Source organism: Panicum virgatum, chromosome 1N, assembly GCF_016808335.1.
Source record: "Panicum virgatum strain AP13 chromosome 1N, P.virgatum_v5, whole genome shotgun sequence".
Taxonomy (NCBI): domain Eukaryota; kingdom Viridiplantae; phylum Streptophyta; class Magnoliopsida; order Poales; family Poaceae; genus Panicum; species Panicum virgatum.
The window spans coordinates 51419311-51445780 of NC_053145.1; the positions used below are offsets into that span (position 1 = coordinate 51419311).

At 58.1% G+C, this 26470-nt stretch overlaps 1 protein-coding gene across 2 annotated transcripts; it reads left to right on the forward strand.

Annotated features, from left to right (window-relative positions):
• The first annotated feature begins 2329 nt into the window (after positions 1–2329).
• LOC120656517 (auxin response factor 8-like) lies at positions 2330–5032 on the forward strand. Of its 2 annotated transcripts, none has more exons than XM_039934625.1 (3): positions 2330–3516; positions 3598–4541; positions 4664–5032. In XM_039934625.1, the coding sequence occupies exons 1-3, from the start codon at positions 2461–2463 to the stop codon at positions 4740–4742; spliced, it is 2079 nt and encodes a 692-aa protein (XP_039790559.1). In that variant the 5' UTR covers positions 2330–2460; the 3' UTR covers positions 4743–5032. The 2 variants fall into 2 exon arrangements, with proteins under 2 accessions (XP_039790559.1, XP_039790560.1); XM_039934626.1 differs by having other exon boundaries at positions 2333–3516; positions 4673–5032.
• The last annotated feature ends 21438 nt before the right edge of the window (positions 5033–26470 follow it).

A 26470-nucleotide genomic window follows, 5' to 3' on the forward strand; every position in this document is an offset into this window, starting at 1 on the left:
AGCATGTGCTTGTCCTTCGTCGACATGACTCGTCGCAAAACCAGATCTCCAACCTGCAGCGTCCTCTCCCGTATGCGTCTCTCGTGATACCTGCGTAAAGTTTGTTGGTAACGGGCCAATTGGTGTAACGTTGCCAGCCTTGCTTCCTCTAAAACTTCCATGTCGCCCCTCTGGGCTTCGGCCGCCGTTTTTGGGTCAAATGTTTTGACTCTCGAGGCACCGTAGTCTAGGTCGGATGGGAGCACGGCCTCTGAACCATACGTTAGAAAGAAAGGTGTTAGCCCTGTTGACCGGTTAGGAGTGGTTCGCAAGCTCCAGACTATGTACTCTTTTGTTTCTATGCACTATGAGGTTTGTATGAACTATGCATTCTTTTCTTTGTGTGAACTATGAGGTTTGTATGGACTATGCACTCGTTTGTTTATATGGACTATGCACTTCGTGGTTTGTATATATGTGCAAATTCATGTGCTTCATGCAATTTCATGGGCAAAATATGTAAACATATTTATTTCTTAGGCAATTCCATATGTAAAATTGTGCATTTATGTGTAATTTATCTAATAGAATATTATACATAACCTAAAAAATTAAATGCTATCAAACTTTTCTATTTTTTTTCACTGCCAAAACATATTTTCAATTGGTGAAGCGATAAATCGTTTGGTTTGCATCGATTATCAACCGATTTTCGTTTTTTGAATTTGATTCCTCTTACCAATCGATTTTGGCGATTATTCACTGATTATCAATCGATTATCGTTACCGGACGTCACTGATAAATATTGTATCGCCGGTAAGGTAATCCTTGGCCACAACAGCCTATTCCAAACGGAGGAGTCCGATACGAAAGCAGCATTAGACGATCTGCTCTCACAAACGCTAGGACGGATATGTGAAGCAGCAACATGCCAGGAGCGTTCCTAGCAATCTGTACGACTCTCTCGATGGCAGTAGGTCCCGGCACGCCGGGAACAGCTAGGTCGTGGCGGCGACAGTGGCGTTACACCAGAATCGCCAGGTTGACCGGACCTACATATGTGAACTGAGCCATACCTCAGTGGTGGACGCTCCTATTTGGCGCAATCAGGATTCGGGGGGTTTCTCGACCGGAAACCCGGATGCTGTTTTCTCTTAATGAAACACGGTGGTGGCCGTCGTACCCCTCCACCCCACCCCGGTCGATTTTTTTTTTTGCAAGCACCTACACATGGAGTAGTCTCCTCTTGTTTAGTAAAGTAATATGTGAGGTAGTAATTATTACACAGTTTTCTTTGGCTTCATAAAAAAATTACCAATGATGCTAGGGTTGTAGATTCAGATATTCAATGTGTCCGCTAAGCTGCCTTTTTTGAGATGAGATTGCCTCGCTTCAATTGATCGTATGTTACATATGTGAGGCCCCGTAAACGAAAAAAAACATCACATCGAATATTTTGACACTTGCATGGAGTACTAAATGAAGTCTATTTACAAAACTTTTTACATGGATGGGCTGTAAATCGCGAGACGAATCTAATGAGACTACTTAATCCATGATTTGCAATAGCTGTGCTACAGTAACCATCTACTAATTATTGATTAATCATGGATTAATTAGCATCATTAGATTCGTCTCGCGATTTACAACCCATCTGTGCAAAAAGTTTTATAAATAAACTTTATTTAGTACTTCAAATTAGTAAGATTGCTTTGAAATTTTTTTTTGCAACGGAACTAAACACGGCCTGAGTATGGTTGCCAGCAAGTTCATCCATCATGCTAACCAATTTTCGCGCATTGAAGACCCACTGCCTCTCTATTTGTAGTAACTGGTGTTTAATGCACCTATCTTTATCTAACCTCCAAAGCTGGCGCACCTTGTAAGTTGTAACACACATCGTACATTGGAGCTTTTCCAAAAAAAAAAAAACTTGGCGTATTAGCGAGCACGTCATTCCTTGGTACAATTCATATCTAGATATCAAACTTTATTTTTTTAGACGGAGGTTGAGACGTCAAGCACTATTTCCTTCTTTTTGAGTGGACGTGAGGCATTTATTTGCGATCTCCTTCTACACTCGCTCGGACCAGGAACCCCACAACAGCGGCCGGTGTTCCTCTCACGGTCACGGGAGCTCCTCGATCTCCATGCACCAAGCCCACACGCACCGGAACTCACGGGCCTCGCACCGTGCGCACAGGCCGACGCCGCTCCACGCGTCCGTCCAGCCGCTGGCCCTCGCCGCTGTCCGCTGCGCGAGCCGCCGCACGCCATCCCGGCGCCCTGTCTCCCACTCCCCGCTCTTCGAACGGGCAGTTTATAAGTCGGAAACGGGGTCGGTTACCGCGAGAACAGGAGCCGGTTACACACGACACACACCAACCCGCTCGTCTTCGTCTCCTCCTCCACTTCCACCTCCGAATCCCGCTGCTGCCTCCACCGCCACCGGCCCCTCGCCGCGGCGCCGTGCGCTTCCGATGATCACGTTCGCGGACCTGACGGAGCCGGCCGCGGCCGGCGTGGACCGGCAGCTGTGGCTGGCCTGCGCGGGCGGGATGTGCACCGTGCCGCCCGTGGGCGCCAGCGTCTACTACTTCCCGCAGGGCCACGCGGAGCACGCGCTGGGCCTCGCCGGGGCGGCCGACCTCTCCGCGGCGCGCGTCCCGGCGCTCGTCCCCTGCCGCGTCGCCGCCGTGCGGTACCTGGCCGACCCGGACACCGACAAGGTCTTCGCCAGGATCCGCCTCGCCCCGCTCCGCGCCGGGGAGGCGGACGCCGGCCCCGACGACGACGCGGCCGCGGGCGACGAGCAGGAGAAGCCGGCGTCCTTCGCCAAGACGCTGACGCAGTCCGACGCCAACAACGGCGGCGGGTTCTCCGTGCCGAGGTACTGCGCGGAGACAATCTTCCCGCGGCTCGACTACGCGGCCGACCCGCCCGTGCAGACCGTCGTCGCCAAGGACGTGCACGGGGTGGCGTGGAAGTTCCGCCACATCTACCGGGGCACGCCGCGCCGGCACCTGCTCACCACGGGGTGGAGCACGTTCGTCAACCAGAAGAAGCTCGTCGCGGGAGACTCCATCGTGTTCCTCCGCGGCGACGGCGGGGACCTCCACGTCGGCATCCGCCGCGCCAAGCGCGGGTTCTGCGGCGCCGGCGGGTGCGGCGGGGGCGAGGAGCCCGGGTGGGACCACTACGCGGGCATGATGCGGGGCAATGTGAGCCCGTGCGGGGTCGCCAAGGCGCGGGGCAAGGTGCCGCGCCCCGAGGACGTGGCCGAGGCCGCGAGGCTGGCGAGCGCCGGGCAGCCGTTCGAGGTGGTGTACTACCCGCGCGCGAGCACGCCGGAGTTCTGCGTGCGCGCCGCGGCGGTCCGCGCGGCGATGCGGGTGCAGTGGTCACCCGGGATGCGGTTCAAGATGGCGTTCGAGACCGAGGACTCCTCCCGGATCAGCTGGTTCATGGGCACCGTCGCCGGCGTCCAGGTCGCCGACCCCATCCGCTGGCCGCAGTCGCCGTGGCGCCTCCTTCAGGTATGCAGCAGCCGCCACTCTCGGTTACTGCTCCTACGCAAAGCTTGGTGCTCAATTCTTGAATTGGCGGCCGCGCCGCAGGTGAACTGGGACGAGCCGGAGCTCCTGCAGAACGTAAAGCGGGTGAGCCCGTGGCTGGTCGAGCTGGTGTCCAGCATTCCGGCCATCCACCTCTCCTCCTTCTCGCCGCCGCCCAAAAGGTCCCGGATCCGGGCGTACCCCGAGTTCCCCTTCGAGGGACAGCTCCTGAACCCGGCGTTCCCGCCCAACTCGCTGCCACACGGCGGCCACCATTACCTCCACACACACCCGTCCTTCCCGTTCCCGGACGGCAGTGCTCCTGCAGCCATACAGGGAGCCAGGCATGCGCAATTTGTTCCACCTTTATCAGATCTCCACTTTACCCACCTGCAGTCAAGCCTGCTGTACCCCGGGCTCCGCCGCCCCGATCACGTCGGTCCGACGACCCCTCTCCCGGCGAGAATCAGCACCGACCTGACCATCGGCGCCGCGCCGGCGCGCGACGACGTGTCGTGCGCCCTGTCCAGCGGCGCCAACGACAAGAAGAAGCCCGGCGCCGCCAAGCCGGCGGGGCTAGTGCTGTTCGGGCGGACCATCCTCACCGAGCAGCAGATGAGCCTCAGCGGTTCCGGCGGCGCGACCTCCCCGGCGGCAACCGGGAACAGCTGGAATGCCGAGAGGTGCCCGAACGCCTCGGAGGGCTCGGGCTCCGGCGTCACCCAGAACAGCCCGACCAAGAACTACTCGTCGTCGGAGCGGCCGCCGTGGTTCAGGGACGGCAGCCAGGCCCCCGAGGTCGCCGGGCTGGAGCCCGGGCAGTGCAAGGTGTTCGTCGAGTCCGACACGGTCGGCCGCAACCTCGACCTCTCGGCGCTGGGCTCGTTCGACGAGCTCTACGGGCGCCTGTCCGAGATGTTCCGCATCGAGAGCGCGGAGCTGCGGAGCCGCGTGCTCTACCGCGGCGCCGCCGGCGACGTGAAGCACGCCGGCGACGAGCCCTTCAGGTAATTATAACGTTTTTTTTGAACGAAAGTAATTATAACGTTCATGCGCAGAACGTTTTGAGCTGGACAGCTCATTGATAGAACAATGTGAAGGATCATGCGAGCTGATGCACATTGCCCAGCCATTTCAGCGTCTTCGTCAAGTCGGCACGGAGGCTCACGATACTAACCGACGCCGGGAGCGACAACCTAGGGAGCTAGACGAGCAGCGTCAGTGACCAATCCAAGCCGCAAGCATTCCGTTCCTGGTACTACTGCTACTAGTAGTAGTAGCAATGTACAGGTGAACCCGCGAGGTTTTGCCCAACTCCGTTGCGGCTCTGAAGAGAGAGATAGATAGACCTCCCCGTGGCAGCTCGCAAGCAATGCCACAATCATTGGGCACACTTAGTTCTACCCTCTCTCCCCGTGTATCCCTGTCAAATGTAAAACGTGGGGGTAACCCTAGTACTCTGATGCATCTTGTCAATCCCTTGTCCGTATTCTGAATCCTTTGTCATTCCGACGCGCCTGTTGGCTCGAGGAACCACATGATGGTAGGATTGCAAGCCTGGTGACCACTCGCCGGCGCGTTGAATGCCGCCGCTTTGGCCAGTGCATCATCTGATCTGAGAGCGGCCTACCGGACCGGCCGTCCAAGGGAGCACATTGATGCCCTGCACCTGCGTCTGCATCTGCGTCTGCCTCTGCGTGTGCTGTATTGCTGCTGCCGGGATGCCCATACCATCACTGCTCTGTAATGATGCAGAATTTCTTGGGTCGACCCAATAACCCGGAACCCAACTCCTGACTAGTAGGATAAAAACCCAAAGACCTGACCCAAAGAAACGTTTAGTGCTACACTGGTTTAATCTCGTGGGTCATTGGGTTAACCCAAAAATAACCGCCGCAATGGACTACAGAACCACGCGTCTGCTCTTCCTCTCTTCACAATGGCCAAGTCGCAACAACCTCAAGCTAACAAGCTCCCTCCCTGATCTCCAGCGCCGCTCTACCTCACCAACCTCTCGGCGCGCGTCCTCCCGCTGCCAGCCCGCCGGCCCTCCTCTCAGGCCGCATGGAGCAGAAGGAAAGGGGGAAGGTGTAGGTAAACGGGTAGGCTACGCTAGCACCACTACCGCATATATCCAAGACGCTTGCGAGTAGAAGATCATAGATCGTTACCACTAGACGCGCAGCGCAGCGGAAGAAGTCGCGTGTCGATGTAGAGGAAGTAGTCGATCACGTCCCACGAACCGAGCTCCTCGTACTTGATCCCAGCAGCCGATCAGCGCAGCAGTCGCAGCAGCGCCTCCACGGAGTCCACACGTACGGGGATGAAACGCCGGGCGTCGGTGTGCTAGCACCGCACGCACGGCAAGGGCGGCGGCCGAGAGAGAGGGAGGGGCGGCGGCTAGGGAGGTGGCGCAGCTCAGGGTTTCGCCCCCTAGCCCATCCCTCGTATATATAGGGCGTACTAATGTGCTTCTATCTCATAGGTCCATTAGTAACCCTAATTCCTCTTGGATCAATAACCTTTTGGGCATTTAAACCGTATTGTGATGATGGGCTTTTGGGCATATCACCAACAGAAGGGGCGTCATGGCTCGAGATCCAGATGGGAGGGAGGGGGAAGACCGTGTGCAGTGGAAAAAGGAGAGGAGGAGCGCGGAGGATAAGGTCGCGTGGGCTCACGCATGTGGATGGAAAAAAAACGACTGCTGGAGGTGGTATGTTATGGTCACCCACAGACTCAGCATTGCGGCGTGCCTGCCCGCGCGCCCATCCGGGGAAATAATTGCCGTGTCTGGTAATCTGGTTTGCCTGGCTGAAAAACGGTTAGGCCTTGCCGTGCCGCCGTGACCTCCCCGAGCACATCCGCCAGCTGGGGCGCTGGGCGCGCTGCCTCCTCGCCCACATGCGTGCGCGTCGCCGTCGGCCGGTCCACCGCGCCCGGCCTGACGCCGAGCGCCGCCGTCGCCTTGCGCCGATCCTTTTGTATCCTTCTCGCCATATGGGCCTTAGACGCTTGCCCCGGCGGTCGGGGTCGCCCATTATTGCCCGCGCTCGCGGACGAGAGCGAGAGCTGCCAGGATGTCGTCAATGCAAAGGCTGGAGGCCGAGCGAGACCCCCCGTCTCCTTCCTCCCGGGTCGTTTTTACCGGGCGGGCGGACGGCGACCGCGACGCCCGGTCCCCGCCGGCTTGTTCGCTTGCGATCTCTGCTTCGTACGGCTGGCAGCGGTTTGTCGTCCGAGTGGAGGGGAGGGCCGGCCCGGCGGAATCATCCTCTTTTTCTTTTTCTTTTCCCCGGCCGCCACGGGCCGCGGTCGCGCGTCGCGCTCACGGGGCGTTTGTCCCCGTGCGCAGCTGTTGCGCCGGGAGAATGTCGCGCCCGGGCGTGACAGGGAGCAGGGGGGAAGTGCCGGATGGGGTGGCTGCGCCTGTGCGTGCGGCCCCGGCGCCGGAGCCGCACGCCGGAGGCGTCGCTGCCTCGCTGAGCTTGTGTGCCTAGCGTGGTGAGGTAGATCCGTAGATGGTGCATGTTTAGTTGTTTACCTAGGCAGCATTTTAACGGTAGCGGTTTTCGTAAGGCACGGACCGGGCCCGAGGCATTTCCGGATTTGGCAACGGTCGATCGTGCGAGGAGCGAGAAGCCGGGCACAGTGTTGAGTCAAGGACATGCTTTGACGCCGCTGGGTTCTGCGAGCGACCCTGAGCTGAGATGCCGCGGCAAGTTGCCATGCTATTGGGAGTTCGGAATTTCTCAGCACCGTCTTCTGACTTCAATTACTCTGCATGTTACTTTTTGATGAAAAACCTTTGCGCATGATATCGGGATCGTCTGAACCTGCTGTCCAAACTTGCAGGTTTTTTTAGTAAAATGCACCGTGGGCACCTGAAATTGCAGCGCTGTGTCAAATAGGTCCATGAATTTAGAAACCAGACATCTAGCCCCTCGAACTTGCGAACCCGTTCACGGCAGGTCCAGCCCGATTTTGCATGGCACTGTGCGGCCGGGATGTGCTACAATAACCCCGGATTTGTTACAGTAACCTCGATTTTGTTTTTCTTTTCTAATTTATTTCGGCTGAATCTTTGAAAAATCATAACTCTTCGATACGAAATCGGATGAAGATGACTTTTGTATGAAAATTATAGCCCTCGACGAGATCTACAACTTTTTAGTTTTGAATTTTTTCATTTGACGATGCTAAGGTGCTCAAAAAAATTATATAAAATTACAGCACCAAAATAATCGCGTACTTTTGATTGTCGCATTAGAAAATTAATATATTTTTTTTGTCAAATGAAGACACTTTGTATACCAAAATTTTAACACTTTTAACGATATAGATTCTTGTAGTTTTGATTTTTCACATTTGAAGTTGTTAAGATGTTGATAAAATAGTATAAAGCCTCAACGTCTTTCGCGTACTTAATATACTGCTTTATACTGTTTTATCGATGTCTTAACAACTTCAAATATAAAAACTTAAAACTATAAAAATCTAGATCTTTTAGAGTGCTAAAATTTTAGTATACAAGTGTCTTCATTTGACAACAAACAGAAAAATATATTAATTTTCTAGTGCGACAAGCAGAAGTACGTGATTATTATGGTGCTGTACTTTTGTATAATTTTTTTGGGCAACTTAACTTCATCAAATGAAAAAAATTTAAAACTAGAAAGTTGTAGATCTCATCGAGTGCTACAATTTTCATATAAAAATCATCTTTATACGATGTCGTATCGAAGAGTTATGATTTTTCAAAGATTCAGCTGAAATAAATTAGAAAAGGGAAAAAACAAAACCCCAGCACGGTAGCAAATCGGGGGTTACTGTAGCAAATCCTGGCCGCACAGTGCCAGCAAGCCATGTAAAACCGGGCTGAACCTGGGGTGAACGGGTTCGCAAGTTCGAGTAGCTAGATGTCTGGTTTCTACGTTCATGGACCTATTTGACACAGCGGTGTAAGTTCAGGTGCCCACGGTGTATTTTACTGTTTTTTTTCATTGCGGGGCTGTGCTAGATCTGATGCATGACCGACCAAAGTCGTAGCTTTAATTCGTGTCCACTTGATCGGTCGTCTGGGAAAATTATTGATGCTCTGAAAGTCTGAAACCTGCTGTTTTGCCCAGCGCCGGGCGAAACATTTCTCCAACTTTTCGAGCAGTAGAGTGCCTTTTGCTGGATTTTCAGAGCGCAGCGTGTGTGGAGTGCACGTGTCAATCGGGTCACGGGCAGCGCACTGATCGGTGCCGCCTTTCCGCTGCCTTTTCGTCCAGTTTCTGATGCCCATGATTGCGGCTGCCACGGCACGGCCACAATCTCGCTCCGGATATGAATATGATGATCCCCATTGCCTTTGCCCTTTCCAGTTTTCACCCTCGCGGGACGAAAGGAATGGAGGCGGCGAGAGCATTTGGTGTGGTGACTCATGCCCCATGATCATCTCACCCTGCTCCGGCCCGTCTCAAAGGAAAGATCATCATACCGGCACCAGGCGGCTGACGCCACCCTCCAGGGCTCCAGGCGCATTACGTGCCACCTAGCAACTTTACTAGTGGTAGCTCGACAAGGACAGCGCGCTTTAAACGTGGCGGCGACGCATCTGCATGTGTGGTTGCGTTCGTGTGTGGGCGGCACCGCAGCATGGCTGCATGGGCACGCGCGGCGCGGCGACGCCAGAGAGCGCCTGAGCCTGAGCCCGAGCCCGAGCTGCTGCGGCTGCGGGCCGCGGCCTGCCTGCCTGCCTACGGTGTGCTGGATTGCGTAGCAGGTAGCTGGAGCTGGGCGCAAACAATTCTGAATCCAGCCGTGCTGTCCATCTGCCATGCACGGCCAAGGGAGGCAGGGAGAGGGAGGGGAGCCCCCGCTAGCCTAGGGCATTTGCAACCCTGCTCGCCCGCCCAGACGGACCACCTGCTCTGCTTCAACCCCACCGGAGCCATCGACCTCGGGCTCCGCTGCCCACTGGGGGCGACGCTCACCGTGCACGCCTGCCAATCCGGCGGCCGCGACACGAGAGATGCTCAAATCAACTGGCTGGCGAGGAGTGAAGGGATGAGGGATGGCGCGGGCGCGCGCGGAGCGGCCTGGGCCTGGCGTCCTGGCGGTGGCAAGTGGCGGCAGCGATCACGACAGCGCGGCGCGCGGCACCCTGGATGAAGCCATGGTGGGTGGGGGTGGGGGTGGAGCGGAGCGGCGGGAAGAGTCAGCGCGGTTAATGAGGTCAGCTCAGCTCGCTCTTCCCCGTCTCCCGTCCCCGCCGCGGTGGGCGCGGCGCGGCACACTGCGACATGCCGCCCTGCCTGCCTGTGCCTGCGCGACTCGGTGTGCCGTGTGCGCCAGCGCCGCGGCGGGCTCCGCGCCCGCGCGTCGCATTATTGCAGGCGCCATTTGTTTATGGTCATAGTAAAGGTCGGTGGTGCGGAGATCAAGAGCGGTCAGAACGGAACGGAAGAGGCGAGGCCGGTGACCCCGCGGTGACGCCAGCGGCGGCCATGCTCAGAAACCCCAACGGACGCGCGCGCCTCTCGTCCCGGCCGGCCCCCGCGATCCCGTCCTCCTCGAGACCGAACACGGAGCAAGCACACCAGCTCGTCCCGCCTCACGTGTGTACGCGTCGGGTCCAAGAAACCCGAGGCCTACGCCACCAAATTTGATTTCCGGCTACTCCTCGAGTGCAGCTCGCACGCCAGCCAATACTACTCGCGAGAAAGAAAATCTCCTTGCTTTCAGTGCCCAGGGCAACAAAGCAAGCGAACAATCAATCCACACGACGCGATCCCAATCCCGACGCCTGCCCTGTCTGCCCCCGCCCTTGCCGGGTTATTTTTTTTCCTACACGCGAGGCCCCGTTCGGCCCCGTCCAGTTTTGTTTGTCACGTCTGTTTGACCCGGCCGGCCAGCGAAACCCGCCGGCACTTTCTGCCGTGCCGGCTTTCGGGGCTTTGTGTTCCCTGGACGGCGGGTTTTTCTTTTGTTTATTTTTTTTCAGTTTTGCCGTTTCGCACGGTCAAAGCTTCGCCTCGGTTTGGACGGCGCGGCGACACGGGCTTGTGGGGTGCTAGGGTGGAGTGGAATGGAGAGGTCTATTCCTGTCGAGTGCTGAGCTGTTTGTGTGTGTGCACGAGCGGCCTTGGGCATCGGTGCTCTCTGCCTCTCGTGGGATGGTCAATCGACGGGGGTATCCCGGGTTTGCTGGACATGTGTTTGGTGTGCCTGGCTGACCGGTGGGGCCGCACAGCAGCAATGAGCTTGTTCGGCTGGTAGAATGAATAGTGCTCGACTGGTAGATTGAATAGTATTGTGTGAGAGGAAATAAACCGTAATAAGCCAAGCCAAGCCAAATCTAAACCAGCCGAACAGGCTCAATGATTGAAGGCTAATACTAAGGACTCCCAGCCGTGATTTATTCGTGGGTCATTTTCAGGAATTTCCAGTTAAACTGGGCCGTCGATGGGGTCACTCATGAGCTAGAGATGAGCTGGGAATCCGGTCTGACGTAAGACGCCCTATACGGGCTTGATGCAGTGCTGATTATCCCCTCTTATTGTCCTGACCGGGCCAGCAATTTCTAGGCCGGGCCTAAAGACTAGTAAAAAAAACTAAAAAAAAACTAATGAAAAGGGAACCGTCGACGTAGGTAGAGGTAGGAATAGGATGGTACCTTTCCCCATCTGGCAAAGCCAGGTCACGAATCACCACGAACAAATCTTTCCTTTCCTTAGAAATCATGCGATACGATCCCTCTTCTGATCCTTGAAGCCTTCGGCCAGATTAATAGAATATGAAAAAACAAGAAACAAAATTCAACAACAAAATAATTGGTCACGGAAGAATCTATATACCAATGAATTATTAGCAAATCAAGATTTATCCATTACTCTACCTTTCGAGCTCGCGATTGTACTTGTGTCGGGTACCATGATTAGGGGCACTCTAATCAGGGGACTAAAATCGCCCTAAAATGAATGCATGCTGGGCAATCGGGCCCACGAAGGCCTGCAGCCTCCTTCTAATCTGGAAGAAAGGAAATGACTCAAAGAAGCCCAGCATGCGACCCACGTACGCAGTACGGCCCATCCGCACCCCCTCGGACCCGCGGGGTGATCTCCGCCTCGCTCGAGGGCTCCCCGCCAAAGCCCTCGACCGCGCCCCGCGCCTCCGCCTTGCTCGAGGGTAGCGAGCCTGCCCTCGAGAAAGCGGATCGTCTACGCCCTAAGGAGCCGAGCAGCCGGACCCCTGGGGTCCGACTCCATCTCACCGGACCAACGGTACCGGACCCGCTTCCCGCTCGGGGATGGGTCCGGTGTCACCACGTGTCCCAGAGATGGAAATGCCCAGCACCTGTGGCCGAGGACCCGGACCCCCGCAGATGGGTCCGGGACCCCACGTCCCTATCCGGATCCCTGTGAGCTCTCGGCTCAGCTAGCTGCTCGGGAGGTGTCCGGAATAGCCACGTGTCACGAGGACGCGGGCGCGGGCACAAGCCTTCCGCTGGAAGCTCCCTCACTCACCCGTATTAAGTGCGAGTGGTTGAGGCGTGCTCTTCTGACGCCGAGCAAAGCCACCCCTCGGCAGAAAGGACAAACGGCCCTTCCGCTCACCCGCCCGCCATACGAAGGCATTAAATGCCAACCACTCCTCTACAGCGCCCGGGTCAGACGACGTCAGGCCGCCATTCCCTACAGTAGCTGTGACCGGAGTCTTGTCCGCCAACTCCGGTCACTGCTCTACCATTCCGGACGCTGTGACGACACTGTGGGAACCTGCGGCGCAGTGCAAGACGTGCTCGGCACTGCTCCAGCTACTATGCTGCTAACTCCCCGTGCCTCTTTCGTACTTTCCCTTACGCGGAACCCCCGAATGGCATGGGCACGACTCTCGGAAGCGACTCCGGCCTTGACTAGGACAAGACCCTAGTCTGCAGGACCCTCGGAACGCCGCGACGCCGCCCGCTGGAGCTGCCAGGACGCCGGCGTAATCTCCGCAAGACCAATGACGATGCCCAAGATGACAGCCACGCTCGGCGCCGTACCCCACAGTGTACTTCCCACAGTGCTCGACCACTGCACCCCCGCAATTCGGGGAAAAGACGACGACTTTCATGACCCCCTGTGCATGTACACTGCCCCTCCTTGTGTCTATAAAAGGAGGAGGCGGGCGTTCCCTTAGGGGGGTCGGCCCATTCGGTAGGACACAATGCTTCGCACTACTAGCAGAACACACACGCTCCTCCGAACCTCGATATTGGCACTCGCCTCAATCAACTCCTCCTCTAGCAGAGACTTGGGAGCTTCCCTCCCTCTCTCGCCTCGCTTGTACCCCCTACTACAAGCACCCCCGGTGCAAGATAGTACAGTGCTCTCGCACACCCCTTTGCTGGACGTACGGCCCCACGGCCGGAACCAGGATAAACCCGTGCGTTACTGTATTGCCTCTTGCATCAACATCTGAGACTAGGAACACACAGCATCATCACTAGTTGGCGCGCCAGGTAGGGGCAGCTGCGTGACATTTCTCTTTTGTTCCCATTTGATCTCCATGGATGGCGGGCAGATCCAACCCATTCCCCATGGGTGTCTCGGATCTGCTCCCAGCAGGATATGTGATCTGGTTCGGGAGTCTTGGGTTCAGGGCAACGGTTACATCATGGAGCTCCTCTCGCCCAGACGCAACCCTGACATTCCGACTTCACCACCCCGGGGCAACAGGTGCTCGGGCCAGCACTCACGACAAGCGTGCGTGGAGCGGCGCCGGGCGGCACGCCTCAGCTCCCCCACGTGGGTTGAGGTTGCCATGTCACAGCTCAGCGTCGCGGCCGACGGGGCCACCGCTTTGTCATCACGTGCTTCGGCGTCAAGTACGCCGGCACCATCATCGACTGCAGCCTTAGTGCCTCCCAGGGGAGCGCGACTACGGCGTCGCCCTTCCCCTTCGGGATGCGCAACGCTGCCTCCTACGCCGAGTACGAGGATCTGCCGGGTCATCACCTCTTGTCGATCCGCAACCTCATCGCATCGTCTCATAACGACTCCAACCCCAAGACGGCGAGCTCGATCGCCGACGACATCAGCTTCTTCATGGACAACTTCACGGCCGAGGAGGCCGAGGACTACTCCGGGGTCCGCGACCCCGACGCTTTCCGCTCGTTCCAGCTCGCGGCGGCTTACTGCCTCATCTGCTCCAAGGACTCCAGCGAGGGAGATTACGACCCCACCCGGGAGTGCTTCATGGTCCAGCTCGCGGACGGGCAAGAGGACAACGCTCCGGGTGATGACAGGAACGGCGGGGCAGACGCGCAGGCAAACCAACCGGTGGTGCCGGCTGTGGCCCCTTCTTCTTCGTCAAGCTCGGCGGCGCGGCAGGCATAGCTGGCGCAGCTCAAGGAGCTTCAAGCCAAGCTCGACGAGCAGCGTCAACAGACTCAGGAGCTGCGCACCGCACGCGAGCAGTAGCGCACCGCGCATGGCGCACATGCCCAGGCGGCGGCACGCATTGCCCGGGAGTGGATCCCAGTCGACGATAACATCGACAAACCTCCGGAACTGAAAACGGCTGGCGAAAAACTCATCGCTGCGGCCTACCTACTCCAAGAAATGCCCGAGCCGCCGACGATTTCGTGTCGCAACTTGCGCCGCGAGGCACAAGCGCTCATCGAGCAAGCTGCTTTGCAGTAGGCCGAGAGCTCTGCGTCTCGCATGCGCTCAATAGTCCCGAAGCAGCCCGGTGGGACTGCACGCCAGGACCGCGAGGTTTCGGTGCACACTCCACCAGGAGGGAAGGGAAAGGCAGCCGCAGCGCAATATGCGAAGGCACCCTCGGTGCACGACAGCATCGGAAAGACTTCCACAAGGGAGCGACTCCACGACACGCGTGGACATGCCTACGACGGCGACGCCCGCTACATCATCAATGGCAGGAAGTATACCCCTCGACGGGGTGGACGCTTCGACCCCGAGCACGACAGGGGCGAGTCACCGGAGCCTCCGGGCACCCGTGTGTTCAGCCGGGAGATTCGAACAGCTCCTTTTCCCCCACGCTTTCGACAGCCCACCACCCTCGTGAAGTACTCAGGCGAGACTGATCCCGCATTCTGGCTCAACGACTACCGCCTAGCATGCCAGCTGGGCGGTGCGACGGAGGAAGCGGTCATCATCCGCAACCTTCCCCTTCACCTTGCTGACACCACACGAACGTGGCTCGAGCACTTACCCGCGGACCAGATCAACAACTGGGCTGACTTAGTCCAGATCTTCGTGGGCAACTTCCAGGGCACGTACGTGCGCTCTGGGAACTCCTGGGACCTCAAAGGGTGTCGGCAGAAGCCCAATGAGTCCCTGCGTGACTACGTGCGGTGCTTCTCCAAGCAATGCATCGAGCTCTCCAGCGTCACCCACATCGAGGTCATAAATGCCTTCCTCGAGGGCACGACGTGCAGGAACCTAGTGCACGAGCTTGCGCGAAGCCGTCCCGCCAACACCAACGAGTTGTTCGATGCTGCCACCACGTCGCCGGCGAGGAGGCAGTTGGTGCCATTTTTGACGACAAGCCGAACAAGCGCAAGGAAGATGCACCCGCAAAGGGCGGCAACGCCAAGATCAACACCCCCGCCAAGAAACAAAAGCGGGGGAAGAAAGGGAAGAAGCAGGCCCCACCAAACCAGCGTGGACCAGGGCGGGCTTAAGACTCCGATGAGGCCTTCATCGCCGCCCCGGACCGCAAAGGACCTCGAGGCCCCCCTCGAGGCAGTGGCGGCCTATTCGACGACATGCTCAAGAAGCCGTGCGCTTACCACAAGGGCTCGGTCAACCACACCCTCGAGCAATGCGAAATGCTCAGGAAGTACTACAACCGTGTCACGCATCGCGACGAGAACAAGAAGAAGGATGCTGGCGACAAAGGTGGAGATGACGAGTTCCCCCCGGTGGAGAACGCCTTCTTCATCTTTGGAGGGCCGACGACGAACATGACCTCTCGGCAGCGCAAGCATGAGCGCCGGGAAGTCTTCTCCGTCACCAAGGCCACGCCATCCTATCTCGACTGGTCGGAGGACACCATTTTCTTCAGCCGCGAGGACCACCCCGACTACATCCCACACTCGGGACGGTACCCGCTCGTTGTCGACCCCATCATCGGCAACACCCGTTTCTCCAAGGTGCTCATGGACGGAGGCAGCAGCCTCAACATCATGTACGCTCACACCTTGGAGCTCATGGGGATCGGATTGAACAAGCTCCGCCCCAGCAAGTCGCCATTCCATGGCGTTGCGCCGGGGAAGCGAGTCCAACCCCTCGGTCAGATCGACCTACCCGTCTGTTTTGGCATGGCAGCCAACTTCCGCAAGGAAGTACTCACCTTCGAGGTGGTGGGGTTTCGGGGAGCCTACCACGCCATCCTTGGCCGTCCCTGCTACACCAAGTTCATGGCCGTCCCCAACTACACCTACCTCAAGCTGAAGATGCCGGGTCCAAGGGGCGTCATCACCGTCGGCTCGTTCGAGCACGCCTAAGAGTGCGACGTCGAGTGTGTTGAGCACGCGGAGGCTCAAGCGGAGGACAAGGCCCTCGCAGCCACTCTCGACAAGATGGCGAGCGAGGCCTTGGACACCACACACCGGCACGCGGCCAGCTTCGAACCCGCCGAAGGTATCAAGAAGGTGCCCCTCGACCCGAATCACCCTAACGACAAGGCATTGCAGGTCAGCGCCACCCTCGACAGTAAATAGGAAGTGGTGCTCGTCAACTTTCTCCGCGTCAACGCAGACATCTTTGCGTGGAGCCCCTCGGGCATGCCTGGCATACGGAGGGAGGTCGCCGAGCACTCCCTTGATATCCGACCCGACTCCAAGCCGGTGAAGCTGCGCTTGCGACGCTTCGACGAGCTCAAGCGCCGGGTGATCGGCGAGGAGCTGCAGAAACTTCTAGCGGCTGGATTCATCAAGGAAGTATTCCATCCCGAGTGGCTAGCTAATCCTGTATTAGTAAATAAAAAGAATGGGAGTTGGAGGATGTGCGTAGACTACACTAGTTTAAATAAAGCATGTCCGAAGGTTCCCTTTCCTTTGCCACATATTGATCAAATCGTAGATTCAACAGCGAGATGCAAACTTTTATCCTTTCTTGATACTTACTCCGGTTACCACCAAATCAAGATGAAAGAGTCCGACCAGCTCGCGACTTCTTTTATCACACCTTTCGGCATGTACTGCTACGTCACGATGCCCTTTGGCCTCAGAAACGCCGGAGCTACCTATCAGCGGAGTATGCTCCACGTATTCGGGGACCATCTTGGGCGGAACGTAGAAGCATATGTCGATGACATCGTCGTAAATTCCAGGAAGGCGGACGACCTGGTAGCCGATCTCAGGATCGCATTCGATTGCCTAAGGGCCAAAGGGGTAAAACTCAACCCCGAGAAGTGCGTGTTCGGAGTTCCTCGAGGCATGCTCTTGGGCTTCATTGTCTCCCAGCGGGGCATCGAACTCAACCCTGAGAAAGTCTCGGCCATCACTCTGATGGGACCGATCCGAGACCTAAAGGGGGTACAGAGGGTCATGGGATGCCTAGCGTCCCTCAACCGATTCATCTCGCGTCTCGGCGAGAAAGGCTTACCCCTGTATCGACTCCTGAGGAAAACTGAGCGCTTCACGTGGACCCCCGAAGATCAAGAAGCCATCGACAGGCTGAAGGCATCGCTCACTCACGCCCCTATTCTCACACCACCCGTAGATGGCGAGCCCCTCTATCTGTACGTAGCTGCGACGACCCAAGTGGTCAGCGCAGTGGTCGTTGTCGAAAGACAAGAGGAGGGCCATGTTTTGCCTATCCAACGACCGGTGTACTACATCAGCGAGGTATTGTCTGAAACCAAGACACGCTATCCGCAGATTCAGAAGCTGCTATACACAGTGGTTTTGGCTCGGCGCAAGCTGTGCCACTACTTCGAGGCCCATCCCGTCACCGTGGTCTCATCTTTCCCTCTGGGAGAGATAGTCCGCAACAGGGAAGCCGAGGGTAGAATTGCCAAGTGGTCTGTGGAGCTGATGGGAGAAACTCTCACATACGCCCCCACAAAGTGATCAAGTCCCAAGTCTTGGCTGACTTCGTTGCCGAGTGGACGGACACTCAGCTACCCCCACCGCAGATCCAAGCTGAATGCTGGACCATGTACTTCGACGGGTCGGTGATGAAAACCGGCGCCGGCGCTGGCCTCCTCTTCATCTCATCCCTCGGAGATCACATACGCTATATAATACGCTTGCATTTCCCTGCGTCTAACAATATGGCGGAGTACAAGGCCCTCCTCAGTGGCCTCCACATCGCCATCGAGCTTGGTGTCAAGCGCCTCGACGTGAGCGGTGACTCTCAACTCGTCATCGACCAAGTGATGAAGGAGTCTAGCTGCCACGACCCGAAGATGGAGGCATACTGCAATGCAGTACGCCGCCTCGAAGACAAGTTCGATGGCCTAGAGCTCAATCATGTCCCGCGCAAGTACAACGAGGATGCCGGCGAACTAGCCAAGATCGCGTCAGGGCGGACCACCGTCCCCCCGAACATCTTCGCTCGCAACATCACCAAGCCCTCCGTCGAATTCAAGGATCCGGCGGAACCGGGCCCCTCGAACGTCGGGCCCTCCGGCGGACGAGGCCGAGCCCATGGACATTGACTTCGGGACCTCCTTCATGGACGAGGCCAAAGCAATGGAGATCGACGAGGCCCCCACTTCGCAAGATTGGCACACCCAGTACCTCGACTGGATGATTCGAGGGATCCTACCCTCGGACTGCGCTCATGCGTGGCGCCTCGCTTGGCGGGCCAAGTCCTTTATCCTAATTGACGAGGAGCTGTACAAACGCAGTCCCTCGGGCGTCTTGCAGCGATGCATCCCCATCCCCGAGGGCAAAGAGCTGATACGTGACATCCACACTGGCACCTACGGTCATCACGCCGCGCCGTGCACCCTCATGGGTAACGCGTTTCGACAAGGCTTTTACTAGCCCACCGCGGTCGCCGATGCCACCGACGTTGTTTGGACCTGCGAGGGCTGCCAGTTCTACGCTCGAAAGACGCACCTCCCGGCCCACGCTCTGCAGACCATCCCCATCGCGTGGCCATTTGCCGTGTGGGGGCTGGACCTCGTCGGCCCGCTGTAGAAGGCGCCCGGGGGCTTCACCCACTTGTTGGTGGCAATCGACAAATTTTCCAAGTGGATCGAGGCTCGACCCATCGGCAAGATTAGATCCGAGCAAGCCGTTCTGTTTTTTACTGACATTGTCTTCAGGTTCGGGGTCCCGAATTCGATCATCACTGATTACGGCACCCAGTTCATAGGCAAGAAATTCTTGGCATTCTGCGACAGCTACCACATACGCATGGACTGGTCGGCTGTAGCGCACCCACAGACGAACGGGCAAGTGGAGCGTGCCAATGGCATGATCCTCCAAGGACTGAAGCCAAGGATCTTCAACAAGCTGAACAAATTTGGCCGGAGGTGGCTCACAGAGCTACCCTCGGTTATTTGGAGCCTGAGGACGACCCCAATCAGAGCCACGGGCTTTACCCCGTTCTTCCTCGTCTATGGCGCCGAGGCCATGCTCCCCACGGACCTGTAGTATGGGTCACCGAGGCTCAAGGTCTATCAAGAGCAGCAGAACCAGCAAGCCCACGAGGACTCGCTGGATCAAGTGGACGAGGCTCGAGACGTAGCGCTCCTACACTCTGCGCGCTATCAGCAGTCCCTGCGAAGATATCAAGCGCAGAGAGTTCGGCGCCGAGACCTCAACAAAGGGGACTTGGTGCTGAGGCTTTGACAAGACAACAGGGGCCGCGACAAGGTCTCCCCACCGTGGGAAAGCCTATATGTCATTGCCGAAGTGATCAATCCCGACACGTACAAGCTGGCGAACGAAAACAGCGAAGTCCTCACCAATGATTGGAACATACAACAGCTATGTCGCTTCTATCCTTAGAGTTCCGAGCTATTTGTACATCGTTTGTACTAGCATTTATGATTTCCCTAAACAATAAAGGAGTATGCTTTACTTGTTTATTTTTTGGGTACTTTCCGGACCCTCGAGGGCTCGGAAGCGCACGAACACTGAGGTACGCCTGGCTTTACCCTCGGCAAAGCCAAGGCTCCCTCGAGAGCTACTACGGGGGGAAGCCCCGAACGTCCCCAAAAAATCACCAACGTTTTTTCGTAAAATTTCCGTATCTAAGTTTCTCGCATACTTGGGAAAAACGGACACGAGGCATAAGCAACTACGGTACGAGGCCGGCCGAGTCGTGGGGCCGCCTATGCCTCCGGGATACGGCACCCCCTCACCACCTCACGCCTAAGTCGCTTATGAACGCGAAATTCCTCGCAGAAGTTTACCAAAGTCGCATGCAAGAACACAGAAATAGAGTAGAGAAAACAAGGGCCCGAATGCACAAGGCCTCGATGGGCCACACTGTCGATTCATAAGTACGAATTACTTACTCCAGATGTACTATTACGATAAAGTACTAACTCAATACATGGGCTCTGAGGCCCAGACTATCTACAGGTTATCATTCCCCCTTTGCGGGTCTTCAGCGGCATCGAATTCGGCTATGGGGGGATGTCGGCTTCCAGCTTCGCGGCCAGGACGGTGGCGAACTCGTCGGCGGCAGCGTCGGCGTCATCCATGATGGTCGACGCAGCATCCGCATCGGCGTCGGTTGGGACGACATACCCCGACGACATCCTCTGGAGGTCCATGATGTAGTGCGTCGAGGCCACGACGAGGGCTCGTAGGACACCAAGGCGGAAGGTGCTCTTGGCGTGCTCGGTGATCCGACCACCTAGCGCGCGCAGGCGGCTGATCACCGAGCTACCAGACACGGCGCCCTCCCCCTCGAGCTCCTGGCACACGCTCACAGCGGTCCACTCCAGGTCCGTATATTCAACCTGCGCCGCCATGAGCGCAATGTTTACTGCCTCCTTCGCCACAGTCTCGTCCACCACTCTCTGCATCAGCTCTGGTCAAAAGAACCAAGATAAGCTGCGATGAATTAGAATCCGACAACAGCGAAATCTCGAGCACTCACCCGTGATATTCTTTTGCCCTTCCTCCTGCTGGACTCGGGCGGCCTCTTCGAGCAAGGACAAGGAGTTCTCCTTCTCCTTGAGGGTGGCTTCCACGTTCCGGATGGCCATCTCCTTTTCCTCGAGGGCTTTGCCCTTTTCCTCGAGGGTCTTGGAGAGCGTGGCGACGGTCGCCTTCTCGCGTTGGAGCTCGGCCTCCTTGCCTTGGAGTTCGGCCTCCTTCTGCTTGAGCAGCGTCCTCACACGCTGTAGCTCGGCAGTCCGCGCCTCGGCCTACTGAGCCTTCTGCTCCGCCACGGCCCTATGGATGTCGCGCTCGCCGGCGGCTCGCGCCAACTCTTCCTCTAGCGCCTGCTGACGCGCCCCCAGATCTGTCATCTTGGTGTTGGCGTCGATGTTCTTCAGCACCAAGTCGGCATTGTGCTGCCCAAGCCAGCGCATTTAGGAGTACAACCGGTTCAGCTCGTCACTCTTTTTGCGCGAGATGTCCCTCAGCCGCTGCAAGTGGAAGAGCATGAATGAAACGAACAAAATCAAGGCCAAATACTAACGATCCCGGGGAGAGAGCAACTTACCTGGCTGATCTGGAAATCCGTCGTTCTATGGAGCTCCAAGGCGCGGTCGAGGTGGCCCAGAATCTGGGAGCCGACCTCGATCTGCGCCTTCCAGACGGCTTCCTCCTCCTGCTCGCTGCGGAGAAACTCCAGAGGGACCTCGGACTGGACGATCGCCCCGGGACGGGGCCCCTCGAACGTCCCCGCATTGAGTACCTCCTCGGAGGCCGACATGAACTCGGCAACCCGGTCGGCGGCGCCAGCAGCAGCAGCAGCAGGGTCGATGTCCCTCGAGTCCCCGTACTCCTCGCTGCTCTCCGGCAGTTACACCACCGGTGCCACGTTCTCCGGCGCTGCTTGTGCCGTCACCGCCGCAACAACCCCGTCATCCCGGGCCCCCACAGGCTCCGGGACGCAGGTTTCCTCCTTTGCTGGCGCCCCTGGCGCCGACTCCTCCTCCGCGACACCCTCGACCCCAGCCCTCGGGGGCTCGAGGACGAGGGTGTCCACCCCTATTTGGCTGGCGGGGCGTTCCTGCGCGCCCCCACCTGTTTCCCCTTCTCCCGCGACCGGCCGGGCGGCGCTATCCGTGTCATCCCGACCGGCCCCGACTTCGACGTCCGGCCGAGGGGCGCCATTTGCGCCGCCCCGGTCGACCTCCCCCTCGGAGTCAACCTGAGCGGCTGTTACAGCGCCGCCCTAGCCAGCGTTGTCCCTGCTCTCCGGCGTTCGAGCCTGTTGGGCCTTTTGGGCCCCTCGAGCCATCGCCTCTTGGAGCTTCCCGGCCTCTGCCACAATGTCCACGACGGGCAGGGTCTGTGGTGCTGTGTGCGATGTGGCACGCACCCCAGTCTTGAGGGCCTTGGTTGGCGCAAGCGGGGCTGCATCCTTGGAGATGGCCCCGGAGCTGGTAATCGGGGAAGAAGCGCTGAAGTCAACAGGACTGGGGGCCAATTAAACGAATGCGAAGGATAAAATTAAAATCACTCACCCTGATCAGGCGATCATACTGCGCTTACCCGAGCCGCTCCATCGGGCCCGCAGCACACTGACACCTCTCGACGATTGACCCGAGGGCATCGTCCTTGGATCGGCCTAGAGCCTCGAAGCCGTCTGCACGGGCGTCTCCGCACTTGCTGCGGACCCGCCACCACCCATCAACACCGCGGGCGTGGGAGTCCCCCCTACCCATCACCGGTAGAGACGACCACTATCCTGTCGCGGGCGCAGACGACCTATCGCCCGCTGCCGGCATGGGCGACCTTCGTCCCTCCGCTGGCGTGGGCGATCTCTGCTCCGCCCCTACGAGGGGCGGATTCACCAACGAACCTGGTGTGAGCCTCGCCTCACCCAGCGTCCCGGGCACATCCTCGTCGCCAGCCCCTCGATAGACCAGCGGGGAACTCACGCCTGTCGCCGCTTCGTCATCGTCCGAGAAGTTGATCTCGGCATCCGAGGAGCCCTCCTCCTCCTCGGTGGACTCGGGCGTCGTGGGCCGTGGCTTCCCCTCAGCGTGCGCAATTTTGCATGCCTTATCGTGTTTTTCCTTCCTCTTCCTCTTCCTGGCGGCAGCCGCCTCCGCCGCGTCCTTCTGCTTCTTCACCGCCTCTGCGTGCAGGCGGTTGACTTCGCGTTCCTCCGGGACCGGAGGCCTCGAGGTGTAGCCCATGCGGCTCAATCCCTACGAAACGTAACCAAGTCAGAATCAGGGAGTGCGGAGAGGAGGAGGGCAAATCGGCAATGAATTGAAACTGGAACTCACCACAGAAAGGTACCCCGCCTTGGGGCGCATCTTGATCTTCCAAAGATCCTCGGGGTTGTCGGGAAACTCTGCCACCGCGTTCCTCGCCCTCTGGGCAGCGACGTCACGGGGGAGCAGCACGAGCGACGTCCTCGAGCCCGAGGCCCGAGCCTCGGGGGTGAGATCAAAAATCGGTAGGCTCCTTTCCGTGAGAGGAATCACCCTCTGCCGGAGAAAGTTCACGATGACGGCTGCCGCCGTCAACCCCTTCCTCGCCAGGTGCCGCAACACCTCGGTGAGCACTTCGAGCCTGGCCTGATGCGCTGGGGGCGATACCCCCCAGTCCCACTTCTCCGGCCTCTCCCGGAGCACCCTATTGGGGAACGCCTGGAGCCGGTTGCCGAAGTTGCGCAGGTAAAACCACCCTCGAGTCCACCCAGCGTTGTTCGTCGTCATCCTGTTGGGGATGTACAAACTCCTCCGGGTTGGGCGCAAGTGGAGCATCAGACCGCCGACGCGGGCGAACCTCTTCGGCTGGCCCCGCACGTTCTCGATGAAGAGCTCTCCGTGGAACAAATGGATCCACAGATCCCAGTGCGCTTCGATCCCAAGATACCCCTCGCAGACAGTGACGAATACCGCCGCCTGCGAGATGGAGTTGGGGCCGAAGTTGTGCAACTCCACCCCGTAGTACTCGCACAGCGCCCGCATGAATCTACCGACGGGGACGCTGAATCCTCGCTCGTGGAGTCGCACGAGACTCACGACGTAGCCCTCGAGGGGATTCGGTTCGGTCTCCTCTGGGCGCGGGGGGATCCACGCTGGCCTCTCCGAGTTGATGTTCACCGGCAGCAACCTGTCGTCGACTAGCTGCTCCAAAACCGCCTCGGTGGCGGTGGACTTCCCCCACGACAACGGCCCCTGGACATCCGACATCGCTTCGAACCGCTGGGGGTGCGGGAAGGAAAGCTTCATGGTGGCTAATGCGCTTTCGCTCTCTCCTTCCTCCTCTCGCTCTCGGCTCTGGGCTCAGGATGCAGGGGAGGCGGAAAAGGCAGGGGAGACGAAGGCAAAATAGCCAGGTAAGCCCAAACAATCCCCCTTCTCCGTTTTTATTCATCAAAACGGGTGGATACGCCGCCGTGGCCCGAATCCGCCGCATTCAATGTGGTAGATTTCGTTGTCGCTGATGGCTGGGCCCTACGACCGCGGAGTCTCCCACGCGCGAACTTGGTAATAATTACGGTGTGGTAACTGACGGGCGTGGCACTACTGTAGCACTGTACTATCCATCAGCCGCCGCCCACGCCTCTTCGCCCACCTAAGGCAGACGCCTGAAAAGGCGCACCCGCACAGCACCGCACGTACTAGGCCATGTCGCCCACGACCAGCGAAAGACCTGTGCGCACGACCTGCGACTCCGCGCAGTTTTCGAACCATGACGGAATGTTCCTTTACGGGGTTCTTCACTCTCGAAGGAACCTCATTCTGAGGCCTTACTGATTAGGGGTTCGAAGCCTGGCCCGTCGAGGGTTCGACAGGCGCACCAGATCACCAGAGTCAGGGACTACATGGATGTGCCGTATAAGCTATCCTCGAACGTGGAGTTCGAGACTTCCTACGCAGTGTTCAAGGCCAGTCGAGGGTGCCTAGCAGGGGGATCCCATTGAGGGAGAGCATCGAGCCCTCGGACCCTATCGAATGGGTCCGAGCCCCACCTAGCGAACCTTTGCGAGCGCTTTATGTGACGTGTCCACGGACCACGAGCCGACCCTTATCTAACGCGGCACAGACGTCCACTTGAACTACCCGATAACAGCTCACTGAAGCAGCCATAGCTCGCGGCCCGGGCATGGGTAGCATGGTGCGCTTCACCCCTCCTCCCTACGGAAGGGCGACGAGGGCCGTAATAAAAGTCGAGGGTTCCCCGAACGCCTTTACACAGGCCGGGGCTCGGGGGCTCCTCGCACACCGCGGCTCAGGCCGCACCCTCGAATGGATCGACGACCGTCGATTATGAAGCTCCATGTGTTTAACCAAAACTCCCACCCTCGACGCGCGCCTGCCAAATGGTTCAGCTGGACACTGGGTTGCTGTGCCAGCACGAAAAACGCCGAGGCCAGCTGAAAGGAGTGCCAATGCCGGCTAAAAAAGACGCTGGACGGCCACCTCAGTGAAGCAACCAAGCAGGACGAAGTTTATAGCCCTTGAACGAGTGCAAACACTCCTCCAAGGCCTCGGGGGCTACACCCGCGGGTGCGCTGACGTGCCCCCACGGAGGAAACTTCACACATTCGAGGACCAAAATCCTCTACAGGGGTGACACTCACCCTTACACCCTCGATCATCCTCTCTGCGAAGGAGAAGGAGACTTCATTACTCTTTACAAACAAAGATTACAAAGGGTTACCGGCTCGAAGCCGTCGAAAGGTACAAACACATTGGCACCTGCGTGGCAATTTTCCCTGTCTTGGGGAGGAGTGAGCACCAATGAAGAGCACCAAGTCCTTGGCCGACATCACGACCAGGCTGCTCGGGCTTGCGAGGAGCAGCTCCCAGACCGCACAGGTCTGGCGGGATGCCCTCCTCGCAAGCTTTCTTCTAGCGTCTCCTCCATCGAAGACCTTGCGGGGGGTCAAGCTGGTGGACAGCACCCTCTGCACCATCTCCCCGGGAGCGACATTGTCGCCAAGAGGGACGATGCAAAGAACGGCCACCAAACCTGGCGCCGACGCCATGGTCAGGCATCTCAACGCCCCTTTAGACTGAGGGACATCGCAGAGGCTGGGCCCCACGGGCCCAATGCTCTTCTGCTAATCCCACTGAAGCCGAGGGATGGTGAGCACGCCCTCTCCAGCTTTCCCCCGCTGCCCGCAAGAATTCTTCTAGCACCAAAGCCTAAAGAGGCCAACCCACCCCGTCTGGGGGACGACCATGAAAGGCAAAGGGAAACAATACTAGACTTAGGTGATGCTAGAAGTAAGAGTAGGGAAGTTGGAGAGGAAAGGGAGTCCCACGATCCCTATTTATAGCCGCATCGGGCGCCAAGCTTTAAGCCTGTCGCAAGGGGAAGGCTTGGACCGCCCGTGACAGCGCGACACCCCATGAGCAAAAGATGCTCTCGGTTACCGTACCGAGACATGACCAAACAACACAAAGCCGAGCCCCTGGACGCTGAGCAGCCCAGCATCGACGCTGGGCGACTGCCCTCGAACGGTGCGTCGTAAGGCGACCAGGGAAAGCAGGGCTAAGGCCCTGAACACGAGATAGCGCGGTAATAGCACCAGCTGCAGGGCAGCAGGCGCCATCATGGCCCTGGCCTGCTTAGCGCGCTGACGCAACTCGCCACTCGAATAAGACAAGAAGGCGCGCGCGCCTCGGAGCGCTTCTTCCAGGCGCACTACCCCGACCGACGAGTTGTCGCATCCACCAGGCCAGCATCCGGATGCATCTGGCGGAAGCGCAACACCGATCGATCACATCAAAGGGTAAATTCGCCGAAATACCCTTTAGCTGAATCCTCTGACTCGACCAAAGGCTCGGGGGCTACTGTCGGGTACCATGATTAGGG

What these genes read in the sequence shown, in the direction of transcription:
- LOC120656517 (XM_039934625.1), top strand. Translation starts at nt 2,461, where the DNA reads ATGATCACGTTCGCGGACCTGACGGAGCCGGCCGCGGCCGGCGTGGAC. An exon ending in CGCCGTGGCGCCTCCTTCAG is followed by an intron (nt 3,517 to 3,597) that starts GTATGCAGCAGC and finishes GCCGCGCCGCAG; the next exon opens with GTGAACTGGGACGAGCCGGA. An exon ending in GCCGGCGACGAGCCCTTCAG is followed by an intron (nt 4,542 to 4,663) that starts GTAATTATAACG and finishes CACATTGCCCAG; the next exon opens with CCATTTCAGCGTCTTCGTCA.